The sequence below is a fragment of the Mastigoproctus giganteus genome, chromosome 8 (assembly GCF_048544385.1).
Source record: "Mastigoproctus giganteus isolate SK-2022 chromosome 8, ASM4854438v1, whole genome shotgun sequence".
Lineage (NCBI taxonomy): Eukaryota > Metazoa > Arthropoda > Arachnida > Uropygi > Thelyphonidae > Mastigoproctus > Mastigoproctus giganteus.
The window spans coordinates 42,742,904-42,759,017 of record NC_143582.1 but is presented as its reverse complement, the minus strand read 5'-3'; the positions used below and the strand labels follow the sequence as shown (position 1 = coordinate 42,759,017).

Here is a 16,114-nt window from a genome sequence, read left to right as displayed (position 1 = left end):
ATGCCTTTTGTATAGATACTTCCATGGGCACTGTTCTGAATTGGCTTCTATAATTTCCACTCTATCTTCCAAAGCAGTCAGAACTCGTGCTGCCACCAGTCAACATACTTTTACTGTCCAACTTGAAACTCACAGAACCAACTTTTCTTCCTCCTCGTTTATTCCTCAAACTTCTATTTTCTGGAACCCTTCCTTTATACGTATTTCCTGAAAATTACAATTTACAGAAGTTTAAGTCTAATGTCAACAAGTATCTTCTTTCATCTTTTCATCCCCCCCAACCCATGCACAGTACTAAGTAGTACTAGTACTATAGGTTTTAGTACCTCTCATGCTTGGGGTTTTACAATCTCTAGATAATGGGGAGGAGTGCAGTGGTTAAGAACCACTGCACTCCTCCTCATTCGGACTATTCCAAAGAGAGTATTTCTAAAAAATACTAAAACAATTATCTGTACTTGGTATTGGGATTTCCTTCTATAATACTTCATGGCATCAAGTTTGTGGATCTAGATGCACAGATCCAAAAACTTGTTTCTGTTTGTTGCTGAATTTCATAAAACAGGGCATTTTAAATAATTCACACAACAACTGGAATAAAACATCCAAGATTTACTTATTGAAAAAAGAAATTCATCAGTTATATACAAGTTATAAAGGAACTCAATCACAGTTCATAGTGTTAGCAAACAACTTTATCTAAGCAGACATCACTAGTTAAATCTATAAAAATTAAGTGGTCACTATTTAACTATTAATGCTAAATCGTTTCCCTAACATTAGACACTTTTGAAATATTCACAAGGTTTACATTAAAAAAAAAAAAAAAAAAAGGACACACAAACAGATTTGCAAGTTCTTTAGAGTAGTTAACTTTCTATAATGCCGCATATTATACACAGTGGATTTCAGTTCTTTGGGCCACCGGTTAATCGGGGCAGCCATTTAGCATTAGCATTAGCATTAGTAGAGGCATATGATGCAAGAAAGCAAGCTTATTCAGCATCAGCCAAAAAAAAAAAAAAAAAAAAACCCACTCCCATTTCACCCCTCCGTTCGTTCGAAATACCTGTCCACTTGAGCTTTAAATTTGTTTAGGCTATCAACTTCAACAACAAGTGATGGAAGTCGGTTCCACCAACCAACCACCCGCTGGCCAAAGGCAAATTTCCGCACATCTATCCGACATCCGTCCTTCCTCAATTTGAATTTATGCCCTCTCAGGTGATTATTCTGAGCAAGATGAAGAATCCCATTGGCATTGAGCATGCTCAAACCATTCAAAGCCTTATACACCTCTATCAGATCGCCTCGCCGGTGCCTAGTCTCCAGACTCTGCAATTTGCAAAACTTAAGCCTTTCTTCGTAAGAGCAACCCTTTGTTCCATTTACTAATCTTGTTGCCCTTCTCTGTACCCGTTCCAGCAGCTCTACATCCTTCTTGAAATGAGGCCTCCAGACCTGTATACAGTACTCAAGATGTGGCCTAACCATTGCCTTATACAAGGGAATAATCACCTCCTTATCCCTGCTAGAAAAATTCCTGTATATCATTGACAAGACACCATGAGCTACTCTTGCAGCTCGTCTGCACTGCTCAGAGAACTTCATATCTGCCTGCACAATTACCCCCAGGTCCTTTTCATTCTCCACCACTGTCAGTGTAGTAACGCAGAGTTGATACGTTGCTCTGGGGTTACTGTTTCCCATATGTAGTACTTTACATTTGTCAATGTTAAACTTCATTTGCCACCTCTCAGCCCATCTGTTCAACCTTTCCAGATCCTGTTGCAGCAGCATAGCGTCAGTAGTGTCCTTAACGACCCTGCCAACCTTTGTATCATCTGCAAACTTGGACATTAAACTTGATATCCCATCATCAATATCATTCATAAACACCGAAAACAACAACGGACCCAACATTGAACCTTGAGGAACTGCACTAATAACATTAGTCCACGTTGAGCAGTGTCCATTGATTACCACTCTCTGTCTTCTGCCACTCAACCATCCCCTTATCCATAGCAGCAATTTGCCTCCAATGCCACACTGCTCCAATTTGTGCAGCAGTCTTCCATGTGCAACAGTATCGAAAGCCTTTCTAAGATCCAAATATATAATATCAAAGTTATTCCCTGCATCCAGTTCTTTTGTGACTACATCATAGTATCCAATCAAATTGGTCAGGCAAGACCTGCCCTTAACAAAACCATGCTGCGTCTGAGCTATAACGGAATTCTTGTCTAGATGATCCTGCAGTGCTTCTTTAACCAGTGCCTCCATTAATTTACCTGGAACAGAAGTTAAACTAACAGGTCTATAATTACTTGTGTCAGCCTTTGATCCTCCTTTGTGAATTGGGGTTACATTTGCACATCTCCAGTCTATGGGTACCTCCCCTGAGTCCAAAGAAGCTCTCATAATTATGGCTAGGGGTTTGCATACTTCCTTTGCTGCCTCCTTTAATATAACTGGATAGATCCCATCCACCCCAGGTGCCTTTTTTATGTTTATCCTCAACAATCTCTCCTCCACTTTCCTCTCAGTTATTACAAAATCATCCAGCTCATTGCCAATGTTTACTTTACCTACATCATTCTCCTTCCTGAATAACTCCTCATGCGTGAATGTAGATGCAAAATACTCGTTTAGATTGTTAGCCACCTGAGCAGGATCCTCAACTGTTGAACCATCAATATCCAGTGGACCAATCTGATTCATCCCTTTCCTTCTCAAGTTCAAGTATGTAAAGAACTCTTTTCTGTTTTTCTTTGCATCCTTTGCCAAGGATTTTTCGTAGTCTGCCTTTGCCTGCCTAATCTCCTTTGTGACTTGGTTACAGACCAACTTATATCTATCATAGGCTTCCATGTCACCCATTAATTTGTATGTATCCCATGCATTTTTCTTCTCTGCCACATGTCTCATTAGTTCATCTGACAACCATTTAGGCCTAAACCTTGAACAATATTTCTTAGTTGGTATGTAAAGCCTGGTAGCCTCCAAGATTAGTTCCTTGAATGCTTCCCATTTTGAGTTTGCTGTTGGTAACATCATCAGTTGGTCCCACTGTATAGAATTTAAATACTGTCTCAGACCATCATAGTCTCCTTTACGAAAACAAAAACCCTTCCCTTTACCTCTGATGGTAGTTACCTCCTTGAGTAAATCCCACTTCAACACACTGTGATCACTGCCACCTAGTGGTTCATTTATCCGCAGGTTCTTAATGCATGAAGAATCACTACTGATAATCAGATCAAGAGTACTGCTCCCTCTTGTTGCCTCACGAACATGCTGATGTAGAAAACAATCATCCAATAAATCCACAAAAGCCTTGCTAGTGTGCGAGTGACCAACCCACAAATTCCAGTCAATATCTGGGAAATTAAAATCCCCCATTATAAGACTCTCTGATTTACTGGCCCACTCTATTTCCCTGTACAATATCTTATTATACTCATCAGAGTCATTAGGCCTATAGCACACTCCTACTCTCAATTTTGATTTCCCTATGCTTATGTCACACCAAACTGACTCGACACTGCCCTGTCCATCGATGTCGACTGGCGTCACTTCCTTGGACTTTATGTGTTTCTTAATTAATAGCATAACCCCTCCTCCCCTCCTGTCCTGTCTATCCTTTCTATACACATTGTATTCCCCAAATTCCAGTTCCGCATTACTTATATCTGTGTGACACCACGTCTCTGATATCCCAACAATATCTGCCTTTGATGTTTTGAGCAATACCTCAAATTCATCAAATTTATTTACCAAACTCCTAGCATTGGTGTACACGCAGGTATACATGCACCTGTTTCTATTCTTAGCTACCCTAACACAACCCATGTGTTTACTTGTACCGCAATGACTACCAGCAATCTCTGAAATATCCTGCATCTTGTTTTTCAGACTTCTGCTCATTTCAATAGAAGCAGTGCAAGAATCACTTCCACCTCTGCCAGTGGCTACTGTTAATCTATTAGTCCTTGTATCCCCCCCCAACTAGCAGTTTTCCGACCCACCTAACACTGCCTCGACAGCATCAGCAAAAATTCTTGCACCCTTTCTATTTAAGTGTATCCCGTCCCTGTAGAAGCAATCTCTCCTGTTAACAAGTACAGTCCAGGCTGAAAAAAATTCTACCCCTTGAGCCTTGCACAATCCCTCCAGGGCCGAATTGATCGACAAGGCTCTCATCATATACTCCCTCCTATCGTGTCTGGGCAGAATTGCAGACACTTTCAAGTTCAACCCTAATTCACGGCTTTTTTTCAACAGTGACCTGTACTTGCTAAGTAATTCCGCCGGTCTCCTACTTTTAATATCATTGGTGCCAACGTGTACAACTATATCACCTTTTGTGCCCTTAAAAGATGATATCCGCTCTACAACGTCATCAACCTTTGCCCCTGGCAGACATACCCTGGTCCTATTCCACCTATCCTTTTTACAAAGCATGTTCCCCGTTTCCCTGACAATAGAGTCACCAACAACTACTAGTTCCTGTGGGACCAGCGCATTCTGCCTAGGGGGCTGCTTCTGTGTTGCCTGATGACCAAGTGCAAGCTCTGGCGTTGATGTGGGCAGCTGAGAGCTTGATGGGCCCCTCAATTTATTTCCTTCGAGGGCATCCACCCTGTCCTTCAAGCTCTCATAAAGACCCATAACAACGCTGAGTTGTCGCCTGATTTCCTTGCACTCCTTACATCGTGCACACACAAAGACATCCCCCTTGGCAGTATCATGTCCCGTACCCGACTGCTCCGCAAACATCAAGCAAACAGTGCATTTTAATAGACTGTGATTCAGAGGGCAACTGCCCCCCTCAGTTCTCCCCTGAACCACAGCACTCCCATTAGCTTGAGCCTTTTGCTTTGCTGCTCTGGTCAGAGTCATGATTCCGATTTAATTCAATGAAATTCAAAACAAAAATTAAATCCTTAAGTTATATCCCAAAACAGTTATGTTATATATATATTTTTTTTCGGTATCTAGTGTTTTCTACGAGTTCCCTTTATACAACTTCCGTATCACGTGTACCACTATAGTTATGTATTAATTATTTGTTACGATTAAGTCGTTATATATATTTATAGAGTTAAAAATACAATTTAATTGACAATAAAGTTTATCAAGATTAATAGATTTACTGATTAATTGACAATATTATATTATGCACTATACTACACTAAGCTTATGCTATCGTGTAAAAATGGCGGGAATTCACGAATGGTATTTCTACGGACTCGTAAGTATTGATTAGCTTCCAAATCTCGCTATCTCAATTTAGAATAAACTAAGTATCCTGATTAGGTCTATAATCTACTTATAGAAGATAATTTGATATAACAATTGGTTAATAAATCGACTAAATTTGGTTAAAAAAAAAAAGACCTCTCGTTCAATTTGTGACACGTGGATTTGATACCGTTACCGATACTAAGTAATATCTACAAAATCTCTGTCTAAGTTAAACTTTAAACTAAGTATCGTAACTAGGAATATAAAGCTACTCTAGAAAATAAGTTAATATGACAATTTAAACTAATAAAGCAGAAAATAAATCAGGAAAAACTTCTCTGTCTGAAGAGCTTTAAGGAGCAACGTCTGCACAGGCTAACCTCGCAACCAGACACTTGGGACAAATCTTAAAGAACAGAACCCAATCGAGAAAATAGCCAGGGTTTATTTCGCTTAATTGGGACAACACGCCGTTTAATAGGGGCAGGAGACTGCAGCACTGGAGATTACCCTACGATTGTCAGAGACAATCGTAGGGTAATCTCCAGTGCTGCAGTAGGGTGACTGTACCTTGGTAAGGTACAGTAACCCTACTGAGGTGCAGTCAGTGGTGGTAATCTGCGGTAGGGTGCTGTATCTCGTGGTTCGGCCAGATTTCTGGAGGTCACAACCATAAAACAATAAAAACAATTAGCAGTCACCTGTTTATTGGGCTTTTCTGTAGTGCAATCTATTATAAACAGATAGTAAACTCGATCTTACCGAATTTGCAATAATATCGACAGCTGGAATTCTGTGGGTTATTATGGTGAATGTGTTTACACTTCCATGAAATCTTCAATCATATAAAAAAATTAATTTTCGTAATCTTCTCTTTATTCATATTTTTAAAGCTTCGAAACTTGTTACTCCGTTCTCACTTGCGCATATCTTGTTACTTGCAATTTATGCGTGCCGTGTTCTCTGTTATCTGATTGCTTATCTTTTTACTGTTTTAAACTTTAACCACCACCCACAAATGTAAGTGAACAGAAATGTGAACTAGTTAGTATGTACATATTACAGTATGTATTAATTATTCCGATTATCACGTATATCCTTCCAATTTTCATGTATCATTTAATTTTTTAATTGGTAAGGTAATAAAGGGTAAATCTGTGCTTAATATATCTTTACTTTTATAGACTGTGGATATATTCCTCCTATTTTTGCTAATTAGAATCGCTATTTAATAGAATTAAAATTCAATTCACAAACGTGATCACAATGACTGGCGCTTACTACACATCGTACAGTGAACAGTACTTTATGGTGAGTTCACTGTAACGTGATTTGATCGTACAGTGAACCAACTGTAAAGCAGGGATCCACTGTATTTTTTAAATATTTACGTGAAACTTCGCAAAATTGGGGCAACTGCTTAATCGGGCCAAAATGCATTAGTCCCGATGTGCCCCAAATAACTGGAATCGACTGTATATGATTTACGAGATAAATCTATTTTTTTTCGTGATACTCACTTGTTTATTTTAAGGCTTTCAAAAAATTCTAGTGGCCCATACAAAGGCTTTTAAATAGGAGAAATTAAACTCAGTGTCGAATGTCTGATTTAACTTTAAATTAGCAAACTGCTGACAAGCGGTCAATTTCCAAGTATGCTTTAAATAACAAAAAAGGTTCCTACCTCTGTATACATGAAATTTTAGAGTAAGAATTCTGAGGTTACCTGCATAAAACTAGTGTACTGTACCAGTTTCATCAGATGACTTTTCTTCCGTCACTTTAAAAGGAACAGTCTACTTCTTGTCAATATAAGTTATGTATTCTTGCAAAAAAAAAAAAAACCATTATTGGTCATTTAAACTGAAAATTTGATAATTAACTTTTAGTACGAGAAAACTTTTTACCCTTTCCTTTATGCTTCAGTAATGAAGTAACTTCAGCAAATATCCTCAGAAATTATTATTACAGGTAGTGTAAAACAAATTATACCTGTTTAGTTTTTTTTTAGTTCTCTATTTGTAACTCGCTCATACTCGTTCTAAAATCACAGCCCTCTTCAAAAATGTAATGGTGAAATTTAAAAACACTCACATTTGTGTGTATTCACACAAACACAATGAATTTTGCTACACTGGTTGTGAGAAAAGTGAAAAATTTATTAATAAATAAACAATAGCTAATCTTTGTATAGACAGGCAACCTCCGTATAACACGATACTTCTGCAACACAGTTTCGCTCTAACACGATTTGAGAAATGTGACAATCCTTACACAACACGGTACTTCTACAACAAGGTTTCGCTGTAACACGGCTTGAGAATTGCTGGAAATTTTCAACAATTTCATTCCTTTTTGTAAATCCCTGCTGTTGACTCGCTAGTAGTTATCACCTTCGTGATATTTTTCTAAAGCACATTTCTGGAGGTAACTACCACAAAACAATAAAAACAATTTGCATTTTCCGGTTTGTTGGTCTTTTCTGTTAGCGTAATCAATTATAAACTGGGCCGGCCGGGCTAGCTGGGTGGGTAAAGTGCCTGCCTGGCAACCCAAAGGTCGCGGGCTCGAATCCCACCTCAGACTTGGATATCATGATATCCAAGTCTTATATCACAATGGTACCGCACTATCCGGTTGGACCTCACAGCCATGATACATGAAGTAAGCAGGAAGAAACTGGTTCCTTCGTGTATTGCTCACATCATATGATAAAAAAAAAATTAAAAAAAATAAATTATAAACGGGTAGTAAACTCGATCTTCTTGCATTTGCAATAGTGCCAACAGCTGGAATTCTGTGGGTTTTCATGTTATTATGATGAAATTGTTTCCCCTTCCATGAAATATTCAATCATATAAAAAACATAAATAAATTTTCAGAAACTCATTACTCCGTATCGTATTTGTTGCAACTTGTGTGTGTGCCATGCTCTTTGTAATTAATTGCTTATCATTTTTACTGTTTTAAATTTTACAACAAAAAAAGTCAGTGAACAGAAATATCAATTAGTATGTACATATTACATACGTATTAATTAAGTTATGTATATAAGCGTAAATTTATTTTTATTTTGCTAACTGGAAAATATTCTTCTGATTTTCACATATCATTTAAATTTGTGTTTGCAAAAGTTAAATTTGTGCTTTATACCTAAGCGGAAGTCCACTGTATTTTGTTGGGAGATTCCTGGGTTAGGTTCTGTGCTTGTTTGAGACCATAAAAAATTGTGACTTCGAAATGTGCAACTTGCAGATCGACAGAGAGCAGAAGGTACACAAAATCTAGATGCATGCTGCAGAAGAGATTGTGCTTAGTAGCAATGAAGAGGAAAAAAATTAAATTAACGTACATTATCTGACATATTATTATTATTAGCCATATGGTGCAAGGAAGCCTGAGGCTTATGCTGCACTAGCCAAAAAAAAAAATTCACAAGTTACCCTGAGAGAGAGAGAGAAGTAGAAAGGAATCAAGAAAAAGAAGAATGATGATGTCCAGCTCAGGACCCTGGGTGTGCCAAGCCCATACTCACCAGTTGTGAGTCCCTGGGGGTATATAAGTATCACAGTTTGTAAGGTAAGATGTTTGTTCAGTTATTACTAATTAAGTTACTACTATTATAAAAATAAAGTTTCCAACAGTTAAAAAGAAAAAGAGGAGTATTTTTGTTAGCTTCTGTAATGTAACCCCCCTTTTTACTGGTTCTTAGTCCCGTAAACATGGTTTTGCATTACACGAGATTTTGTAGGAACCAAACTACCGTGTTATACGAGGGTTACCTGTATATAAAATCTATAACACAAAAGGTAAGGATATATCATATTTGTAATAATTAATAATAAATGTATTTGACAATAATAAATTTAATGGCATAACTGCCACATTTTCCAAAAATGTTTTCATTGCCATTAAGTCTTTTCAAAGTTAAGTAAATTAAATTAAATAAAAAAAAAAACCTAATATATAATAAAAAATATATATAAAAAAAAAAAAAAAAAAGATTTTTTTTTTTTTTTCTGAAGCACAGTCATTACAATCTGCATGGTGAACTAACTGAAGTGTTTAATGTTTTAAAAGGGCTAAGTAAACAAAATATCGACAACATCTGTACTCTCTCTCAAAAAAAACATGAGAACAAATTTAAATTACAAAAAGGATGGTTGCAGAAATTTGCTTTCAGGTACAGGAGAATAATTGATTTCTGGAAATAAACTTCCAACTAATGTTGTGGATAGTGGGTAATTGAATAACTTTAGGGAAGACTGAACAAATAATAAAGTACTTTTTTTTTTTAGCTGATGCTGTATAAACTTGTTTACTTGCATTATTTAAGTTAAGCAAGATTTCCCTGTACTTGCTTAAAATAACTAAAACGCATGAAATGTTCAAGAATAATATAAAAATGAATTATGTACAACTCTTTAAACCATATCTATCTATTAATTTCAGGAAAGATTCCATACACTTACCATATTCTAAATCCAAAAGACATGTCTGGCAAACATTCTTCTGTTTACTGCATGTCTGACACACTTCTGTCTTTTTAAATCGCATTCTTGCACCAGGACACCACCGAAAGACAGTGAATGGCCTTAAGCATATTTTACATTCTTTGCCATATCGTTCTTTCGTCTAAGACAGAATTTGTGCAGCATATAAATAAATATTTTCCACATTAAATGAAAAGTAAAATTTGTCTAACTAAAAAACAAGAAACATTTACATCCATATTGTCTTTTTAATATCAAGTCAATTATTCCTGTAAGTTTCAGTTTAGATTAATTAAAACTACTATATGTAAAAAAAAACAAAAAAAAAAAAAAAAAAAAACACCCTTTTTTAAATTTTTATCTTAGTTCCACTCCTATCAATAACTTAAGTTTTTTCAACAACCACTTGCAAATTAATACCTCTTAAACTAACATGAAACATGAACAACGTTAATTAAACCATGTAAAAATAGAACCACTTAATAATTAGTGACATTTCTTGAAGCCAAATGTTGAATCATATCATCAGCCTTAATCAGGAAAGATGAAAGCTGCGACTAATTGTAGAAGGAGTTTATTGGTCTAAGTCTGACAGGATTCAACATGTAATCCCGGGATGCCACCATTATTAACCTGCGGATGATAGGTCACCTGACAAGCTATCATTAAAAATAGCTTTCTTGTGTTAACTATTAATCAATGATTAAAAATCTGAAAATTTTTCTGCTTTTCTAAATATAGTCAAACTTTTGACTATATTTAGGAAACTAGTGATTTTATTTTATGATTTTTGCACAGAACTTGTGTGCAAGAACCAGTCAGATGACCTGCCACTATCTTTGCAACTACTAGCTTTCTGTTTGAAGAGTGGCACAGTACTGTACAAGCACCAACGTTGCATTTGTTTATAATTTCAAGTTACTTGTTTTTCTTCTCACACTAGTTCAATAAATTTCTAATCTTATCCTAGTTGTTTCTGAAAGATTTATTGTTTTCACATAGTACAGATGAGATTGCAAAACAATATTCACTCAAGGTTGACACTACTCTGTGGTAAGCAACATATGTAATTTTGTATTTTGTTAAGCATGCCATGTTTGAAATAAAATTCAAAATGTAAATAACAGTATCCGATATATATATATATAATCTTATAGAATAATAGAATGGAGAAGCTATTGGTATATGCGGGAGGGGGGGGTGTAGGAAATTAAGATTTAGATAAGCAGTATTACGATAACATGAAATATGGATCAGGGTCACTGCTAACGCAAAAATACCCTACAACCATATTATGAATGACATCGCAATGCTATTTCCACCTTGGTCGTCTCTTCAAAATTCCATTTGGTTTATTTTTTCTTTTGTTATATTTATTTTAATTTCAATTCCTATCTTTCCCCCCCTTCAGTCAACACGTATATCGCTCCCAGGGTACACAGTATTTTCATTAGTCTAATTCTAAGCATAAATATCTACCTACTATATTTTACACTAATAATAATAATTCTTTATATATATATATATATAGGCAAAAACAAATGTACAAAAAACTGTAAAAATATATGTAAATACAATTTGATAATCCCATTGTAGGCATATTTCGTAAGAAATTAACAGAAAACCAACCACCCAACAACTAAATAAACCCCCCACACAGCAGACATTAGCATAGGATGTTGGGACCTGAGGCTAATACACCAACGACACAGTATAAAGCAAGTGCGACTGCGCAGTAAAATGCTTCACTACCTATATAACAATTACAAGGCGGGAAATAAACCCCTTTCTAAACTGCAACTTCCTCAGGACAGTAACAGTAGGTAAGAGCCTTCACAATATCGGATATATACCCGTTGGGCTTTGTGTCCCCTATCACAGTTTGCTGTAGAGAACAATCATAAAAATTAAACTAAAATAAAAATAAGTAAATGAGATATTTAAAATGTAAAGTTGAAAATTTTAAATTTAAAATGTAAATTTGGAAATAATAAATTTAAAATGTAAAATTGAAAATTAAAATTGGAAACTTAAAATGTAAAATTAAAAGTAAATTAATATAACAAAAAGGCAAAACTGGTATAGGGACAACAGAAACGGGTAGGTATGAGACACATCAGATGGGCTGTCAATCCACTCAAAGCCGCCGAAGAAGTAGGGGATTGACGGCCATGTGATGGAAAGTACTATACAGGCATACCTCGAATAACGAAATAGGATGCGTTCCACGAAATTACTTCGTTAAGCGAAACTTCATTTTCAGAGGTAAAAATACTATGGCCAGAATAGGGATACGTTCCTACGTAAAGAAAATGAAAAGCTTTTTTTTCAAACAAAGAAAAGTTTTATTAAATAAACAGTCAACTTACATACAAAGTGAAATCACATTTTAAAATATGAGTCTAAAGTTGATTGTTTATGCTCTTTTTCTCTTTCATTTAACAATTGCCTATACGGAGTTATTGCATTTAACACTGATCGCTTAAAAAATAACACTTCTTCCTAAATCAGGATCATTTTCACTAAAAAAATTTAAAACGTTTTAAATGTCATTTAAGCACCTTTTTAAATCTTTGGTTGTTAACACTTTTTCGGCAGGAACTTCTTTAACTTCGTCTTCATTATCTTTGTCTTCGTTGCTAACAAGGTTTTCTAAATCTTCCACTGAAAAACCATCATCTTCTGCATTCAATAAATTTCTAACATCTTCTTCATCGACATTTTCGAAACCTATTGATTGAGCCATCTGGATAACTTCATTTCTAATTTCTTGGATGTTATTTTCTTCTTCTAGTACAACTTCTGGCCATATTTTGCGCCAAACTCCATTTAAGCATTTCTTAGTGCCTTCTTTCCAAGAACTATCAATGTTTTCAATTGCGTTTTTCATGGTGTAGTTTTTCCAAAAAGTTTTAACTGTCATTTCCTCTTTATCCTGGCGCCTCCGTAGCCAGGTGGGAAGGAGCAGCAGTGCATAGCACACGCTTCTTGATTAAACCGGGGTTCGAGCCCGTCACCAACAAATACGGAGGATGCGGAAAGGTCAGGGAATGACCACCGCATATCCCGGAGCAATATGGCCTTAGTTGCTAATGCTCCTTAAAAAAAAAAACCAAACAACAAACTCTTGATCCTCTAGTTCAGTTAAACTGCTTAATGCTCGACGCAGATAATAAGCTTTAAATGATGCTATTACTCCCTGATCCAATGGTGGAATCAGGGAAGTTGTGTTTGCTGGAAGAAACACAACTTTGACAGGAATGCATGTGACCAACGTGTTAAGATCAGTAGGATGTCCCGGAGCATTGTCTAACAACAAAAGAGCTTTTTCTTCAAAGTTGTTTTTTTTTTTGACAATACCGTTTTACTTCAGGACAAAAGTGGTTAACAAACCAATCAGTAAATAACTCCTTGGTAACCCACGCTTTTCTATTTGCTTTCCATATTACAGGTAAATTCATTTTTATGTTACCTTTTAACGCCCTCGGATTTTCTGAATGGTAAACTAATAACAATTTTAATTTATAATCGCCAGAGGCATTTGATCCAAAGAGTAACGTTAAACGGTCTTTGGCTGCTTTGAACCCAGCAGCTGATTTTTCTTCAATAGAAATGAAGCTTTTTGTTGGTAGCCGTTTCCAGAACAAACCGCTTTTGTCAACATTGAACACCAAATTTGGAAAATTTTCACATTCAATTATTTCCTTTAATTTTTCTGGAAACTTATTTGCAGCTTCTCCTGTTAATTTTACACTATGAATCCTGGCCCGTTTTTTAAATTTCTCGAACCAACCACGAGAAGCCCCAAAGGTTTCCGTAATTTCTTCAGTTTGTTTAGATTTCAGGTGATTAAAGTGGAATATTTTTTTTATGTTAAATGGGGCTTGAAATTGCCGACTTCGTTATATCGAAGCTTCGTTATCAGAGGTAACGTTAACCGAGGTATGCCTGTATTATAATTAGCATTAGCATTAGTAGAGGCATTTGATGCAAGAAAGCAAGCTTATGCAGCATCAGCCAAAAAAAAAAACCCACTTCCACTTCACCCCTCTGTTCGTTCAAAATACCTGTCCAGCTGAGCCTTAAACTTATTTAGGCTATCAACCTCCACCACAAGGGATGGAAGTCTGTTCCACCAACCAACCACCCGCTGGCTAAAGGCAAATTTCCGCACGTCTATCCTACATCTGTCTTTCCTCAATTTGAATTTATGCCCTCTCAGGTGATTTTTCTGAGCTAGAGGAAGAATCCCATCAGCATTGAGCATGCTTAAACCATTCAAGGCTTTATACACCTCTATCAGATCACCTCGCTGGTGCCTAGTCTCCAGACACTGTAATTTGCAAAACTTAAGCCTTTCTTCGTAAGAGCACCCCTTTGTTCCATTCACTAATCTTGTTGCCCTTCTCTGTACTCGTTCCAGCAGCTCTACATCCTTCTTGAAATGAGGTCTCCAGACCTGTATACAGTACTCTAGGTGTGGCCTGACCATCGCCTTATACAATGGAATAATCACCTCCTTATCCCTGCTGGAAAAATTCCTGTATATCATTGACAATACTCCATGAGCTACTCTTGCAGCCCGTCTGCACTGCTCAGAGAACTTCATATCTGCCTGCACAACCACCCCCAAGTCCCTTTCATTCTCTACCACACACAGTGTAGTACATATAATATATGTAAGTAAATGTATTGATTTTAAAATTAGTATTGAATTAAACATAATATTAGCCGAAGGTAATGAAAATTCATTATCACATACTAATATACTTCATAAAATTAATATGTATAGGCCATGCTGGATTAAGTTAGCCTAGTTGGGCTAACTTGATTACCAGATTCGGAAGCACAATAATACTTATATGTCATAGCGCTATTAAAAAAAAAAAAAAAAAAAAAAAAAAATGCGCGCGCACACACACGCACACGCGCACACACACACACACACACACACACGCACACACATATATACAGGATTGTTAAAATTAAAGTATCCCTATGTAGAGGGCTCTGGAGCGAGTTCTAAGGCTCATACTGAAGAGAAATTTGGACAACAGGTACAATAAAGAATGCGATAGCAATTTATTGAAAAAAAAAAAATTAGTTACAAAATTTGTCACTATATGGCACTGTGTCAATACAAATCACTTGAACAGCACTACAACTGTTCAATGTGTCCTCCATTTTGGTCAACAACAGTTTCCATTCAAAGAACAGCATTTTCTACAGCAGAACGTAACATGTCAATTGTAATAGCCAGCACATGACATCTAATGCTGTCCTTCAAATCTGCCAGAGTTTGACATTCTTCCTGATACATCTGGTTCTTCAAAAAACCCCACAACCAGAAGTCGCATGGGGTGAGGTCTGGTGATCGGGGTGGCCAAGATGTCTGGAAACAATGACAGTAAAGTTCGACAGTAAAGTGTTGCTTTAGCAATCTTTGGACACAACGGTGGATGTGGGGTGGCGCATCATCTTGCATGAATATGGTATCCTGAAGGCACCCACGTTGTTGCAGCTCTGGTATTGCAAAATTTGCCGTTTCATAATATCGCTGTCCAGTGACGAAACAGGTGCGAGGTCCAGTCAGTGTTACCTGTTCAAAAAAAATATGGCCCAATCATAAATGTGCCCATAAATCCACACCACGCTGCCACTTTTGGAGAATGCAACGAGACCTCTTGGATAACTTGAGGGTTTTCTGTTGCCCAAATGCGACAGTTGTGTGTATTCACTTGTCCATTTAAGCAGAAGTGAGCTTCATCACTCCAAAGGAGTGATGAAGCCCACTTCTGAAATTGTCCATTTCTGCTTAAATGGCCAAGTTCCATGGCCAAGTTATAATTAAAACAGAAGTGATATCCACTGTCATTTGTGCCAGAAACTGAAGTGCATATGTGAAACGAATATCTGCATCACCATGCTTTAGCTGCTGTAGCATGTGCATCATGTAAGAATAGTACTACAACACTTGACGCATTACTAGCCTTACAATGGAATATGGCATGTCCACTTCACAAGAAACAGTTGGCACACTTGCACTACCAATGGAGATTGACTTGATAAATCCATGACAGCCATAGCCACATTTTCAACACGAGAGGAGTCCACTCGTTTTCGACCCCTGCCTGGTTGAACATCAAGATGTCCTGTCGCTTCAAATTTTGCAATCATTTTGTGGACAGCACAAACAGTCACAGGTCGACACCTTATGTGCTTCTGACGCTGGAATTCTCTGATAGCCGCAGTTGCATTGTAGCTGTTCTGATAGTACAGCTTCACTAATAGCACCTTTTCCTGCAATGCTATTGGCACTGTTGCTGTAGTGCAGGCAAACATCTACTGTATGATTTTAAAGAGACTGCTTTGCT

The 16,114-nt window shown here is 36.8% G+C and overlaps 1 protein-coding gene across 1 annotated transcript in view; it reads right to left on the bottom strand.

Annotated features, from left to right (window-relative positions):
* The window catches only part of LOC150081487 (pre-mRNA-splicing factor RBM22), a 115,424-nt gene that overhangs the window by 71,798 nt on the left and 27,512 nt on the right, over nucleotides 1-16,114 (bottom strand). The window contains exon 3 of the mRNA XM_090379322.1: nucleotides 9,720-9,882. Coding sequence (XP_090235448.1) covers nucleotides 9,720-9,882 — 163 coding nt within the window. The remainder of the gene's footprint in view (nucleotides 1-9,719; nucleotides 9,883-16,114) is intronic.